The sequence below is a fragment of the Barbus barbus genome (genome assembly GCF_936440315.1).
Source record: "Barbus barbus genome assembly, chromosome: 41".
Lineage (NCBI taxonomy): Eukaryota > Metazoa > Chordata > Actinopteri > Cypriniformes > Cyprinidae > Barbus > Barbus barbus.
Window position 1 is genome coordinate 19,812,469 of NC_136719.1, and position 16,426 is coordinate 19,828,894.

At 37.0% G+C, this 16,426-nt stretch overlaps 1 protein-coding gene across 1 annotated transcript; it reads right to left on the reverse strand.

Moving 5' to 3' along the window:
* Positions 1 to 462: 462 nt before the first annotated feature.
* Positions 463 to 16,227, reverse strand: LOC306860683 (transcription factor CP2-like). The gene is made up of 17 exons (XM_079402500.1): positions 15,936 to 16,227; positions 15,384 to 15,604; positions 14,414 to 14,565; positions 12,443 to 12,519; positions 12,103 to 12,208; positions 11,828 to 11,934; positions 11,305 to 11,457; positions 11,037 to 11,147; positions 10,511 to 10,599; positions 10,292 to 10,340; positions 8,720 to 8,761; positions 8,377 to 8,470; positions 8,029 to 8,119; positions 5,253 to 5,359; positions 4,574 to 4,716; positions 1,864 to 1,915; positions 463 to 1,756 (listed from the first exon to the last, which is right to left on the reverse strand). Exons 2-17 carry the CDS (start codon positions 15,503 to 15,505, stop codon positions 1,719 to 1,721), a joined length of 1,533 nt encoding a protein of 510 aa, XP_079258626.1. The 5' UTR covers positions 15,506 to 15,604; positions 15,936 to 16,227; the 3' UTR covers positions 463 to 1,718.
* Positions 16,228 to 16,426: the final 199 nt, after the last annotated feature.

Here is a 16,426-nt window from a genome sequence, read left to right on the forward strand (position 1 = left end):
CAAACGTCCCATCTGTGACATTATCTGCCCTGTTTGTAGTCCCCACTTGTTTTTGTTTTTTTTGACAGCTCGGTTTCCATGGAAACTAAGTGGGGTTGATTTTAAACTGTAATCACACTATTAGCAAGAGCCTGACAATGAAAAGTACATTGCGAATATAAAAATATAGATGGTTAAATTTCACAAAGATTTAAGAATGCACTGGAGTCACACTTATTCATTATTATTTTGCCATAATAATAATGAAAAAATACTGATGGTCTTAAAAATAATTTTTCATTTCCTTTATGCAAAATATATTTCTATTGATTGAGGTGAAATGTTACCCAGATACATTTTTGTGAAATTCAAATTCCTTTCAAAGCATTTTCACCCCATAAATGCCAACAAAGTTCTTAAAATGGTTGTAGACACAGGGTTGTATGAGGGAAAAAAGTTAATAAAACATAAAACAAAACAGCTGGTTTCAAGGTAAGTCATTTTAATCATTGCAATGACACGGTAAAGGTTCACAACAGATGATACCTCACGTCTTTACCATCTTGGTCTAGTTTGCATCAAGCACTAAACACGGCTACCATTTCTCACACAGTGCAAGGTTTTGCCCCTTTACCGACCTGAAAGATTATAACATCAGTGGTCATATCCAAAAGCAAACAAAAAGAAAGTAAAACATGATCTCTCTTTTATACCATAAAATAGTGCTGACATTTGTAAAACTATTCTAGTATATGCAACAAGGAAAATAAGGGGGGGGGTTAAGCACAATGTTAAAAAAATAAAATAAAAAGACGCACATATATAATGCCCACTGCTGCCATTCATCTCCTGCCTGTAAATAACGTGCATTTGCAGCAACACCTGAAAAATCAGCAGGGATCAAAGCTACAGAACCTAATATCATGCCCAACAGTCATAGTCGCGTCCACAAGGCTTAAGAAATCAACAATTACAATAACATAAATGATTCGCGCAGCAATGCGTTAGCCACGCTACTCGCCGTGAACCTGACAAAAAAACTGAACTTGATAATAGTGGCAGTATAGAGCAAATTTAATTCATTCTGTCCCTCACAACATCTGTGATCTGCTAAAAGTGAGGGGGACATTATAAGAACGGGACTGCCTACTTTTTCCCTCACAGGTGAGAGAACTGACGATAACGTTCATCATGAACAGAGGCAATTTCATAAGTGTCCTGGAAATCTCTGGGCCTACCATGGATCTCTGTGACATAACCTTCTACTTATGTCGTTTATAAAGCATGTATTCATTGAGGTATGTGGACTGCACTTCACATGGGACTCTAGCATATGCAGCTAACATACTCAGGGGCCGACAACCAGGCAGACAACACCAAATAATACTGTATTTAATGCCAGCCAATTCTCTCTGTTTGAGCCGACAAGGCCACAGTACATTATAAAAAAAAATTCTGGCAAAGCAAATTGATGCAAAGAAAGTCAGTAAAATAGAAATTCTGTGATTTGTTTTGCGAGTGTAAATGGAAAGTGGTGGAAAAAGGCAGCACACCCTCCATGGATAAAATAGTAAAGGTTTCAAAATGGGGTGCCTTTTTTCCTTTCCCATGATCGTCTCCATTATTATTCCAAGCCAAGCGATCTTCTGTAAGGTCCAGGAAGTGTGCAGGGAAGGGGCTGTAGGTTGAATCTTAAGAAAAACATAAGGGGCCTGTTCACTCCCCCTCATCCTTTGTTTTCACTTCAAAATGATGTGATAGCCATCGTTTGTTTCAGCTGCCAATTCAATTGAAAGAGTGCAAGTTATAAAACAGAGGAAACAAAGACATGTGGGTTCAACTTGTCAATACTTGGTCAATACAAAAAAACTGGCTTGCTCATACCTTTCATTGTGTCCAGGACAAAACACATCTCATCTTGAAAATTCAGAATCATCTGTTCGAATGAGAACAAAGATTAAGTTAGAAAAATAAAGAATAAGAGATATTACTTAAAGTCGTAATGAAACAGAAGTAACATCAGATCTCAGTTTCAAGACATAAATTGGATTATCGAAAGAGAAAAATGTAGGTTGGGGACTTGTTTCTGTTTATTGGCTGTTGCTTGGATTTTGATGTGGGTTTGGAACTCAAAAAAAAGAGTGTGCGCAAAGTATGGCATACCTCACCAGAGAAAAGTCTTACTTTACTTTCCTAATACACGTTCCTGGTCTTAAGGCCTTTTCACACTGAATGCGAAAGTTTGGCGCGATGATGCTTTTGCATAAAAACAATAGATCACAGGCTCAAAAATACATAGATTTTTCCCACTTTGGTCAGCGACAAAACGGACCGTCCAATAAGATCTAAGCTTATATCACATGCCCAGAGCAGCTGCTGTTGCACAAAAGAGCGAGAGTGCTGCCGCTGTTGTGAAAACCAGTGTAAACAAACACAGGGAAAAAAAAAAGGGGAGTATTCCAAGAGAGAAGAGATTGGATGCTGAGTTCTTGTTATCATTGATATCTGAGAACAGATTTATTCTCACGTTCTTTATATAGAATATAATTTCAATTAATTCTCCACTGAGTAGAGAGTGCATGACTCGATGACTCGTTAAGCAATTTTAAGCAAAAACAAATAAATCAACATTCATTTTCAAATGTAGCTTAATTGTACTTCCAAGATGTATTCTTGTGTTTCTGATTTAGAACCAATCTTTATTGATCTTAATTTAATGCTGTTGAGCAGTGGACGATCTTAAATCCATATACGAGATACATTTCTGAAGAAAAATGCATTGTTGGTCGGCACCACCTAGCGTGCAGGCATGAATTAGCAGAAGGCACTCGGTGTGAAAGCACCGCTCTTCGCGATTCCCCTCGCTTTTTTTACATCGCGCTCAGTGTGAAACGGCCTTTATTGTGCATGTTGTAACAACATTATCTGCCTTTGAAAAAGGTTTCATTTTTAACACACCAAGCTTTTTTATTTTCCAACCCTATTATCCAAATAACATGCTCAATTCTGGTAAGTAATGCCCATTTTTTAAATCCAATCGATATTTAATTAAACAGCATTGTATTTAATTTATGAGAGGAATGAAGATGAAGCTGTGAGGAACATAAGTATTGCGTGTTCAATGGATTGTACTGTTGTTTAATAAAATTGTTCAGCTGATGAAACGGCTTTATGAAAGATAACTTTCAGTAGACAAAAACTATAAAACAGTTTTGAAAACGTGCCTGCCATTGTAAAGAGTGTAAATCTATCCCTCAAAGCCTTGTTTTCATCCACGTTAAATTCAATATTCTGTCTATTCTATTACTAATTGATAAAAATCAAGTGCTCTCTCTTATTTTCCATACTTGAGCTTTTGGCACAAACCTCAATGCATTTGGGTTTGCAAACTCGGGTGTACAGAGTCCATGTGGACTCCAGTATGTTGTACAATTGGTGTGAAAGCAATCTGCTCTTATTTGTGAAAATGCTATCGATGATGGATTGATGACTAGCGATGTACTGCAAGCACAGCAGCAAATTCTGCAAGCTCTGCAGAAATGGCCTTCGGCGAGTGGCTCGCATCTCTTGCAATGCATCTTCAGACCAAACAGTCTAAACAAAGTGCAAATAGCTTTATGATTGCCCTCTATTAAGTAGCAACAGGGTTAACGTTGCACAGGAAAATGGAGGGTCACAATCCTGGGATTACCATCATGCCTCATCATTGCTGTGTCCTTGAATAAACTACTGCCTTCTAGGGACAGAGCCCAAAGGGACAACTTTAACAAATGGCTTTGTTAGAGGATGAATTTCAAAGTTCAAGTAAGCTAATTTCAACAGTAAAGTGATCGTTGCCACACTTGTAAAGTGAAGGGAATGTTTTTATAGTGAGCACAGGTTGGTGCAAGGAAATCTAAATGCAAGTTAAGTGCTTATACCAGGGGTTCCTAAACTTTTTTGTCAGCCGAACTGCTTATACATAAAACATTTACTTGAAGAAACTGCTCAAATTAAGTAAATATAAAAAAATATGGAAGTCATCAACTGCTTGGTTACCCATATTCTTCAAAATATATTCATGTTCAAAAAAAAAAAAAAAAAAAAAAGGAACTCAAACAGGTTTGGAACAACGACAGAATTTCATTGAGTAAACTATCCCTTACTACTTCCCTTTCAAACATTCAAACTCTTGAAGCTTTTAACATTTCAAATCTTAAAAATTTATTTTGGGCAATACTGGTGGAATTCTGTGAACTTCTATCTACAGAAATGTTGGAAATTATGCAAATGTATAAATAAATTTAACCAAGAGCACACTGGGTTTCCAAAACATGCAACAAGGTGCACACTGCACAAAAGACTATGCTTATTTATTTATTAAATCGTAGCCTTTGATAATTGCGCTAAGCTATATTGTGATTTCCATGTTATTTTCATTAATTGTATAGCTTCATTTGTTTATTTTAATTTTACATTCCATTTAATCATTAGCTTCTCATCAACACACAAACCTTCTACAGTTCCCTTACGAATCCCTAGGACTTTACGAACCCCATTTAGAGAAACTCTGGCCTAAGCATTGAAGAAAAAGAAAGCCTGTGGAAGCCCTCACCTCATCACTGACTAACACATGGATACCAGTGGGTCCCTGCTTGAAGATCTGACTGATCTGGCGTGGAGAGATGCTGAAGAGCTGAGCCAACTTTTCTGTCAGTTCCACAGCTGTTAACTCCTCCAGGTAGATAGCATGATACACTAAGATGGGTGTAAAGAAACATGAGACCTTAACCAACAAACCACTGCAGAAAAAAGGGAAACACATTAAAATAATAACAGGATACAAGGGTCACAAATCTGGAAAATTTAAAAAAACACTTGACAACATGAAATCAATACAGACTTGATATTTATTTTCCCTGATTATCCAGGTGGATGCTGCACACTGGTGGTGGATGAGGAGACACCACCCCTCACAATGTCGAGCGCTTTGAGTGCTTAGAAAAGCGCTATATAAATGTAATGAATTATTATTATTATTATTATTATTATTTGACCCCATTTACCACATCTCCTAGGTCTTATTATACATGATTCATAAGTGCACATTATTCTAAAGAAAAACAGCATTACTGCCTCTAAAAAGCTTTTCTATTTTGCTGACATAACCAGGCCGTGCAGGTAAGGAAAAAATTATTACCTAATAATATCACAGCCTAACATTTCATTTCTACAAATACTTTGAGCACAAATGTAATCGCGTTTGATCTTAATATACTTGATGTCAAACTCACCAAAGAAAGTGTTGCTAGACCCGTCTCCGTTCTCATGTTTCTGGTGCTGTTCACGAGTCTGTTGGGACTCCTGGCACACATAGATGGTGAGCCTTGGACGGACCACCCTATACAGAAGCATACACATACACAGTATAAATGTTGGTTCTTATGTAAACATCAACAGCCAAGAAAAAAGCTAAATATGGAAACTGAAGAGAAGGATATTTATAAAAGCAAAAATGTAATGAATCACGGTTTATAAAATATAAAGCAGTAAAACTTGCTGCAATGGCTTCTGAAAATTCAGCGTTGATATCACAGAAATAAATTATAATTTAAAATGTATTACAACACAAAGCAGTTATTTTAAATTGTAATAATATTTTACAATATTACAGTTTTTACTGCGTTTTTTTATCTAATAAATACAGCCTTTAGTGAGCATAAGAGACGTCTGTGTATATGTGTTATATTTATATACACATTTAATTGTGTGTTATTTTAGTATCGAGATACTAATATATTTTTTAATTTTGAACTACACTGTTCAAAATTATTAAAGGAACACTTTTTAATCAGAGTATAGCATCAAGTCAATTAAAAGTCCTAGGATATTGATCTGGTCAATTAAGTAGCAGAGGGGGTTGTTAATCAGTTTCAGCTGCTTTGATGTTAATGAAATTAACAACAGGAGCACTAGATGGGCAACAATGAGACGACCCCCAAAACAGGAATGGTTTTACAGGTGGAGGCCACTGACATTTTTTCCCCTACTCATCTTTTCTGACTGTTTTTCACTAGTTTTGCATTTGGCTAGGCTCACTGTCACTACTGGTAGCATGAGGCAATCCCTGGACCCTACAGAGGTTGCACAGGCAGTCCAACACCTCCAGGATGGCACATCAATACGTGCCATTGCCAGAAGGTTTGCTGTGTCTCCCAGCACAATCTCAAGAGCATGGAGGAGATTCCAGGAGACACGCAGTTACTCTAGGAGAGCTGGACAGGGCTGTAGAAGGTCCTTAACCAATCAGCAGGACCAGTATCTGCTCCTTTGTGCAAGGAGGAACAGGATGAGCACTGCCAGCCAGAGCCCTACAAAATGACCTCCAGCAGGCCACTGATGTGAATGTCTTTGACCAAACAATCAGAAACAGACTTCAAGAGGGTGTCCTCTAGTGGGCCCTGTGCTCCCTGCCCGGCACCGTGGACCTCGACTGGCATTTGCCATTGAACACCAGAATTGGCAGGTCCACCACTGGTGTCCTGTGCTTTTCACAGATGAGAGCAGGTTCACCCTGAGCACATGTGACAGACATGAAAGGGTCTGGAGAAGCCTTGGAGAATGTTATGCTGCCTGTAACATCGTTCAGCATGAGCGGTTTGGTGGTGGGTCAGTGATGGTCTGGGGAGGCATATCAATGGAGGAATGCACAGACCTCTACAGGCTAAACAATGGCACCCTGACTGACACTAGGAAACGGGATGAAATTCTTGGACCTATTGTCAGACCCTACGCTGGTGCAGTGGGTCCTGAGTTCCTCCTGGTGCACGACAATGCCTGGCCTCATGTGGCGAGAGTATGCAGGCAGTTCCTGGAGGATGAAGGAATTGATAGGAATGAATGGCCCCCATGCACACCTGACCTAAATCCAATAGAACACCTCTGGGACATTATAGCCCCTTTCACACTGCACGTTGGTCCCGGAAAATTGCCGGAGTGCCTTCTGTGTGAACGCAACCACGTCCCGGGATTGATTCCACGATCAATCCCAGGTTGGGGACCTAGTAACATTGCCGGGTTCAGTCCCAGAACGAGCGCTGTGTGAACAATGCCGGATCAATGCCGTAAAGGCTGATGACGCGCATTATCATGCGACTCTTTTACCGGGTGTTTTGAAGGCAGATCAAAGTTCACACAACAAAAAATGTGTAAACTGGAATGAAGCAGCGATCGGAGCTCCTCACTATCCGCACTGAAGCTGAAATCGTTTGCCAGTTTAGTTTTTTTTTGTTCGCCAGTTTAGTGAAATGGTGCGCGGAGCATTATACACGTCACATGAAATGTCACGTGTCTTTACGGGATCTTTACGGGTTGTGTGTGAACGCACGCAGAGATTACGGAAAATCACTGGCAGTGTGAATGAACCAAAATCTAACGATCCGGGAACAAAGGGGCTTAAGTTTCACTCCATCCAACGCCACCAGGTTGCCCCCTCAGACTGTCCAGGAGCTCAGTGATGCCCTGGTCCAGATTTGGGAGGAAATACCCCAGGACAACATCCGTCGTTTCATTAGGAGCATGCCCTGATGTTGTCAGGCATGCATACAAGTACGTGGGGGCCATACAAACTACTGAGTACCATTTTGAGTTGCTGCAATGAAATTTCAGCAAAATGGACTAGCCATTTTGGCTATGGACTTTGATTTTCGGGGTGTCTTTGAATTCAGCCCACTGTAGGTTGATAATTTTAATTTCCATCAAACGATGTGGCATTCTTTCATTCTTAATACATTACCAGTACTATCAGTATAGATATCCAGCATGATATTTTTACCCATTGAGATCTGATGTGTTTTCAAAGTGTTCCTTTAATTTTTTTGAGCAGTGTAGTTTTTATTTTTATATTTCTGATTTTGAAATAAATTTGAGTTAAAAGTCTTAGTAATTTTGGTGTGTTTTGTCTTTTTATTTTATTTTTTTAACATGTCTATAGATTTTTATTTTTCATGTAAGTTAATGTTTATTTAATGTTAATCGTTTTCATTTTAGTTATCGCTGTAACAGACTTACCGTCCTTTGAGTGCATTAAATAGCCGAATACCATCAGCAGGTCCACAGATCTGGATGACATCCTCTCGGGTCAGTTTTAGCAGATCGGCCCCTGAGTGACATCAAAGGACAGTTAACACACACTAGGATTTTTTATACTATTCTAAAAGGTAATATGAAATCAAGAGGTATTTTACATTTTTCTAAAAACATTATGATAACAGAATGAGATTGGAGAGCATGTGTCAACCGAATGAGTGTGATGTAAAGAATGGTGGGGCACTGTATGGTTGCTGAGTGAGCAGAAGCCTGATGTGAGAGCTGTATGGAATGTGATGCACACTTATGTAAGCCCGATCGTCCCTTTACCCGAGAAGTTTGTGAAGAGACGGCAGAATGGTGAAAAACGGTTTCTATGGAGCCACTGCTGTGCTTCCTGTGGCGTTGCCGTTGGCAACAGATTCTGTTTGTTCGGGGGCAAAGAGAAAGGACAAAATATGCCTTAGCACACTGACCATAAACTGATCATAATTAGTCTGTTTTTCCATTGTACAGTCCCTGTATTGAAGTCAGACACTCCCCCTTAAACTGTCCGGCCTGAGTTGAACCGAGTTCATAAACAGATTTAATAAAACCTTTGCACCCCAACCAAGTGTTACCTTTGGCAAATAAACATTTCAACATATTCAAATTAGCAAATAAATTCATGTACCTGATTGCTTTCACTGTCTCTTCTAAGTAGGTGGCACGACAACTGTAAGGCAGAACGTCTCTCAGTTTTAAAATCTCAGATTTTTCTCGAGTACTATTATCTTGTTATCAGGAAGCATGTGGTGACTAACGGGGCTTTTACGTTACAAACGAAAAAAACAAACAATGGGCTAAAACCTCACATAACATCAGCATATAAACTAATGCAAAAAATAATGCAATGTTTGGAGTTATATGTCTATCAGTCTATCAACATATAATCATAAAAAGCATGAGGAAAGATTTGTTACAGGAAAAGGTGCCAAACTGAATGATAATTGTAGATCAGCCTGTAAACGTTTAAGGCTTTTCACATCTAATTTGGTCCCTGTATCTACACACTACTTTTCAAAAGTGTGGGGTCAGTAAGATTTTTTTTTTTTTTTTAACCAAGCCTTCATTTATTTGCTCAAAATACAGTACAAACAGTAATTATATTTCACAATATTTCTATTTAAAATAGTTGTTTTCTATATTATTATATTTAAAAATTTTATTTAATCCTGTAATGGCAAAACTGAATTTTCAGCAGCAATTACTCCAGTCTTCAGTGTCACTGATACACATTTTGTTTTAGTATTCTTTGAAGAATAGAAAATCATTTGTTTGAAATAAAAATCCTTTGTAACATTACAAAGTCACTTTCAATCAATTTAAGGCATCTTTGTTGAATAAATGTATTGATTTCCCTCAGGAAAAAAAAAAAAAACTTAGCCCAAACTTTTGAACAGTAGTGTATGTGTTATTTTTTTTAATTATATAAGGGCTGGGCTGTATGATATATACTGTGTAACAGCAGAAATGCGTCAACCTGTAGATAACCTGTTTTAAATATATTAAAATAAAATGAATTATAGTAAACAAATATAAAAAACATTTTGGGGTTGAATTTCCAGCAGAAATAACTTATAAGTTATAATATTATTACTATAATGTTTAGGTCATACTGCCCACCCCAATCCCTATGCTATATTATAAACTATTAGATCTAACAAAAAACAAAACAAAAAGCTGCAAAGGGCAACATACACTCTGAAATGTGCTAATGAACATGCAAAAGCAACAAAAAAGCTTTTTACAGCAGCTGCAACGATATGAATGGAAACAAAGGGTCTTTGATTAACTACTGTAGTTCTCCTGACATTAAAAACATACATGGAAGCATGGAGCATGCCTTCACACACACACACACACACTATACTGAAGGGTAGCTTTTGATCATTGCATTTCAAATACAGCTCAACTACTTAACTAGTTAAGCAGATAGTAAGATCAGTTATAAACTAAATCCCACACAAAAGCAAATGGAACACAGATAAATTTGCTTGTACAAACATAATACATTGTTCAAATGAGAAAATGTAGAATGCATAAATGTTGTAACAGAGAACACTGGAATGAATCTATCAAAGACCATGTCTCAGTGTGAAGCAGTTTACCTTTCATATCTCATGTGATCCTAGAATGTCACTAGAAACGTTACTGAGGGCAGTAAATCTCAAATATGAGAGAAGATAAACACAGACACACTCACATCTGCTAACTGTACCACAGGCTCCGGCTGGTGATTGGGAGAACCATTTCTGCAAGACAAAACCATAAGCCATTAGATGAAAGTAAATGTGATTCCAAAGAAGACAAATGTTTGCATAGTCTTTAATCGAAATATAAGCAATTGCTCTATTTTCCTATTCAATATTCTATGTAGCTTTAGCATTATAAAGCTCAGACAATGTTGATGAATGTTTCTTACCCTTCATTCACAGGAAAGCTGTTGTGGGTGCTGTTGAAACCTGGTGATGGGGAATTGTTGACGTATGTAATCTCAGGCCACGGAGAGCACTGGATAAATACAAAACACCAAATATCATCACAAACAAAATCAAATGGGGGAAAAAAATATTATACATCTAATAATTTAATAAATGTAAATAAAACACATTAAAATAAAAAAAATAATAAATTAAAATCGCTAACTAATAACAGACAAATTAAATATTTCACATAAATATTGATATAAAACCCATGCTTTCCAGGCAATGGAGAGAACTGAATAAATACACAACACAACAAATATTATCACATATTAAAAAGCTATTTTAAAAAATACAAATATTAAAATAATGTTATAAATATAATTTTTTAAAGTATAAATGTTTTATAATATTATAATAATATGGAATTAAAATCTATAATATTACAGAGAAATCAAAATCTATTATTATTTTTTTTAACCATTCATTGATGAATTCAAGGAATCCAAGGAAGCAGATACACACTTCAGTGAGAATGGTGGTTTCATATGAAGGCTGGTATTTTTCCTTTTCCTGAGGTGCTCGTTTCTCCATTTTTTCTCTGTCCGTTTTCTGCTTTCTGTCCGCACCTTTAGGCTGAACACAAAGCAAACCTTGTACTAGCATCTAATTTCCTAAGATCTTGTTTCAGTTGCAAGATTGCACAAACATTATGCTGCACTAATGAACAGTACTTGCATTGAAACTTGCATTGTCACATTGTAAATGTTTATCAGAGGAGGCCTCAGCACACCTTAAAAACTTTGACTTGGCAGCTGGCGGAGTGCAGATGCTCAGTGTACTCCCCAGCCTCATTCTCCTTGAAAGTGTCGATTTGAACACGGAACGGCACTCCCTTCTCTCCTCCATGCTTACGCATGGTGAACTCTGTGCTTATACAATGGACCTAAACAAAGAGGTCAATAATAAGTAACAGTGAATGATATTTAAAATAAATAAATAAAAAACTAGAAAACTGTCTGTGTCAATGGATTCCCGCGTTGTGTTGGACAAAAACAGTTGAAATATTCCTCAAAATATCTTCTCTGGTGTTCCACAAAAAGAAAGTCATCCAGGTTTGTAATAGCATGAGGGTGATTAAATTGACAAAATATTCATTTTTGGATAAACTATCCCTTTAAAACAGTGAAAATCCTTCCTAATGTCATTGACAAAGCACACTGACAAACATGAAACCTCATGTTAGGATTTTTAAGGCTCCACTCACAGTGTATGGGAAAGTTGTTCTAAAGGTCAGCAAAAGCAGTCTATGATACCTGAATAAACACAGAGGTCCTTTTCGAGGGGTCCCAGAGGAACTCCACGGTGTTGAGCTGTGTAGGGTTTGCCCTGGGATCAACCACCCCTACCGACATCGGGATATCTGAGGATTTCAGTGCAAGCATGTTATTAATGTCTAATAGAGTCCTGCATTTCCACAATATTGACATATTGGTAACAAATGTATATTTAAGTGCCAATTATTCACAGTCATCTTATTATACTGATTTTGATTTTACACTTTGTGTTAGCAGTGGGTTACAGAATTTACCTAAATCAAGGATTCTGTCTCCTGGCCTGTTCCAGCGCCAGCCCTCCAGCTGCTGGTGTTCAGTGTACTGAAGGCGGCGATCGTGAAACACGACACGGATGATGCTCTGCAGGGAGTAACCACAAGACAAACAGCGGCAGAGATAAACCACGGATAGTCACAAGAAGCACATATGATTCAGCAAGCTCTCTTCAGAAATAAGAGAGCAAGAGTAAAATTAAGCAGAACACTTAAAAGGATTCTCAACAGCTAAAGCGATTCAGCATTGATGCAAGCATAATCCTGTATGTGGGAAGCATGAATTATGGGGGATGAGAAAGAACAGCCAACAAATCCTCACCTTCACCATTTTCCCACTGATCTCAGGAAGCTCCCCCATTTTCCGATTGTCCAGCATTCGAATCTCATAAGACTGTCCTGCAGCCAAATGGGGAAAAATTTAGCAATACCAGTAAAAACATTTTTTACATCTGTTTGTTGTTATGTTGCTTATAATGCTTCCCTCTGTAAAAGTATGGAACAGAAACATTCCATCATAATGGAAGTTTGGAAGATCTTACCTATCATGCATCAATGGGAATGTATCAAATCAAATAAGTAGTTTGATTTTAAACAGAAGAGTCTTTTCCATACATTGAAAGTGAATTTGGACAGACACTGTTAAGATATATATATATATATATATACACAGTGGTGTGAAAAAGTGTTGGCCCCCTTCCTGATTTTTTTTTATTTTTTTGCATGTTTGTCACACTTTAATGTTTCAGATCATCAAACAAATGTAAATATTAATCAAAGATAACAAGTAAACACAACATGCAGTATTTAAATGAAGGTTTTTTTATGAAGGGAAAACAAAATCCAAACCATGAATTCAGCTGTCTACCAAAACATCCTGAAGGACAATGTCCGGCCATCTGTTCGTGACCTCAAGCTGAAGCGAACTTGGGTTCTGCAGCAGGACAATGATCCAAAACACATCAGCAAATCCACCTCTGAATGGCTGAAGAAAAACAAAATGAAGACTTTGGAGTGGCCTAGTCAAAGTCCTGACCTGAATCCTATTGAGATGCTGTAGCATGACCTTAAAAAGGCGGTTCATGCTCGAAAACCCTACAATGTGGCTGAATTATAACAATTCTGCCTAGATGAGTGGGCCAAAATTCCTCCACAGCGCTGTAACGGACTCATTGCAAGTTATCGCAAACGCTTGATTGCAGTTGTTGCTGCTAAGGGTGCCCCAACCAGTTATTAGGTTTAGGGGGCGAGCACTTTTTCACACAGGGCCATGTGGGTTTGGATTTTGTTTTCCCTTCATAATAAAAAACTTCATTCAAAAACTGCATGTTGTGTTTACTTGTGTTATCTTTGTTTGATGATCTGAAACATTAAAGTGTGACAAACATGCAAAAAAATAAAAAATCAGGATTGGGGCCAACACTTTTTCACACCACTGTATAAACACACACACACACACACACACACAACTGTTTAAACTTTTGGGGCCAACAATTTTAGCTCATACTAAGCAAGGCAGCAGTTTTTTAACAAAAATATGGTAAATACAGAAATATTGCTAAATATTATTGCAATTTAAAATAAGTGTTTTCAATTTTAATACATTTTAAAATGCAATTTATTCCTGTCATTGCAAAGCTGAATTTTCAGCATCATTACTCCAGTCTTCAGTGTTACAAGATCCTTTAGAAATCATTCTAATATGCTGATTTGCTGCTCAAGAAATATTTCCTGTAATCAATGTCGAAATGTTGCTGCTTAAAATTTTGTGGAAACCATGAATACATTTTCAGGATTATTCAATGAATTTATTTGAAATAGAAGACTTTTGTAACATTATAAATGTCTTTACTGTCGGTTCTGATTAATGTAATGCATCCTTGCTGAACAAAATAATTAATTTCTTTGTAATAAATAAACAAGTAATGCACTGACCTTTTATACTTAGTCTATTTTCTAAGTCTTAAGAAGCACAAACCGTGTAAACTTAATTAGTTTGTTTTAATAAACTATTAACATGAATAATGCATGCTTGTGTATTACAATGTAAAAAAATATTTTTCAAAGTTATAAATAAAACAAAGATTATTGGAGCACATTTTACAAGAAAATACTATTTCAGTTTGTCTACTTCAAAATTTCATGTGCAATTTAATGCATAACTTGCTATTTCTTTGTAATTGTTTGTGAAATTTACAAGCAATTCCTGCCTGAAAAATTGTTTCTACACCATTTTTTCAGTGTAATAGATTTATATTGACATTTAATATAAAGCTAGTGTTGCTGAACAGACCTTGATTGAGGTAGGTGAGTGTCTCATCGTGTAGTTTGACAGCAGGAGAGGTGGCGGCACACAGAACATACTGGAAGGGAAGAATCTTATTGTCACTTTCCGGAGGTAAATTAGACTCCTCCTGTTTAAAGATGGGGAGAGCTAGCACATCACTGCAAAACAACAAGAGAAAGGGAAAAAAGTAAAAAATTATAGATTTTACCATTTTTGATTTACAATACACGGTATGGGGCATTTCAGACAAGCTTAAAAGGTACATTTCTAATGCTACTCAAACATCTGGGAACAAATCATCACAGATGGCAAAGCAGGACTGGAACATGTGGTTTATAACACACAACTATTTTGTTACCTGGAGACCAACTAATGTGGTTAGACAAAATGACTATCTGCCTATCAACATGGGAATGCATTTTACTTGAACCATTTAAAATCAACAATTTTTGTTTTATAAACTAGCAGAACAAAATATTAGATGCAGACTTCAGTCATGTCATACAGAACTTCAATTTGTCAGTAAATTAAAACATGTTTAAAATCCACTTGAAACCCTAAATATGGACTAAAACACTTCATCGTAGCCTACAAACGATAACATTAATTCAAACAGACCTGTACTTTTCTGAATGATTAATTTTCCTGCGCAACAGTTATGTAAAAGGAATACAAGACAGAGTGTGCCTCTCTGGAAGGTCAGACACAAAATGTGCCAAAACACATTCATCATGACATTCTAAACAGCCCAGCAGAAGAAGTTGGCATAGACACAGTAAGCATGTAAAACAGATTAAACAACACTTCTCAATAAGGCAAAACGCAAATCAACCGAACATACAGTACTTTAAAGAGCTATAATTCAACAAAAGATGGCATTTATCAAGCACCACAGGTCTCAGAACACACAAATAATCTGAAACGACCTAAACATCCCAAAACCAAAAAAAGAGAATAAGTTAGTACACAAACAGACCTCATGCTGTAAGCACCAGCTCCAAGCTCTTGCCCAATCCCTGACAGACTGGCATCAAAGTCCTGGGCCAGACCAGACTCAATCACCTCATCGGCCAGAGGTAGTTTCAGAGCCCAAGCCATGACTTGACTTTAGACGTCTAATTCAAGTGAACTTAGGAGCAAGTGAATCACAGTCCTGCCAGTCTCCCTTTGGGTTTAGGGATGATCACAGACACTTGTCTAAAAAAAAAAGAGGGAAAAACATGGATTAGATGGATTGTGTGTATATTTTTATGATAACATACAATAATAATTGTGAACTGGAAAATACGTTTATAGTTTTCCCATTTAAGAAAGACCTTAAGTATTATTACTAGATTAAATATGATGTTAAAGATATAAAATTACATCACAGAATGACTTTAAATTCAGAAATATGTACAGACCTACACATTACAAACACATTACATTAGCTACATAAGCCAAATGGGGGCAAAAACTTAACAGATATCACAGTTTAAAATAAAAGTGTTTGTTTTATCATAAATTGCATAATAAGAGTGTAAATTACCTCTGACAGCAGTCAGATAAAGATTGCGGTAAAGCTCATCGTTTCACGCCATTTTTCCACACATCGTCCTTGTTTTGGCAACACACTTCGTTTTGCTCGAAAGAAGATTAATTTATTTCACCGGTCGCTGTAAAAAGTGACGACGCAGCGAAAAATTCGAAGAAAATTTATAGGATGAATTTTGATTGAAAAAATGTCTTGCGTATAATATTACATGTTTGTTTATCTCTTCTACTCTGTAGAAATTGCCGTAATATCCGCAGTAGCCTTCCTCACTAACGGCTGGAACACTGAACGGCTCGAGAGTGCTAGCGCCCCAATCGCTGTGGAGGTGAACTGTCTTTTCCCCCATGACAACAAACAGAGATGAAACAGCGGCGCTAAAAAAGAAATATTTCTACGCATTCCATTAGCCATAAAACTTTTTAAACTGAACTTTTAAGAACTTTGAAGAAAGTAATTAATAATTTAACAACAAATAATATAACAAA

Excerpts from the sequence above, each read along its gene's own strand:
- LOC306860683 (XM_079402500.1), bottom strand. The coding sequence starts at position 15,505 with ATGGCTTGGGCTCTGAAACTACCTCTGGCCGATGAGGTGATTGAGTCT. Across the intron at positions 11,935-12,102 it reads AGACAGAATCCTTGATTTAG|ATATCCCGATGTCGGTAGGG; the intron begins GTAAATTCTGTA and ends TGAAATCCTCAG. Across the intron at positions 1,916-4,573 it reads ATGTGTTAGTCAGTGATGAG|ATGATTCTGAATTTTCAAGA; the intron begins GTGAGGGCTTCC and ends TCATTCGAACAG.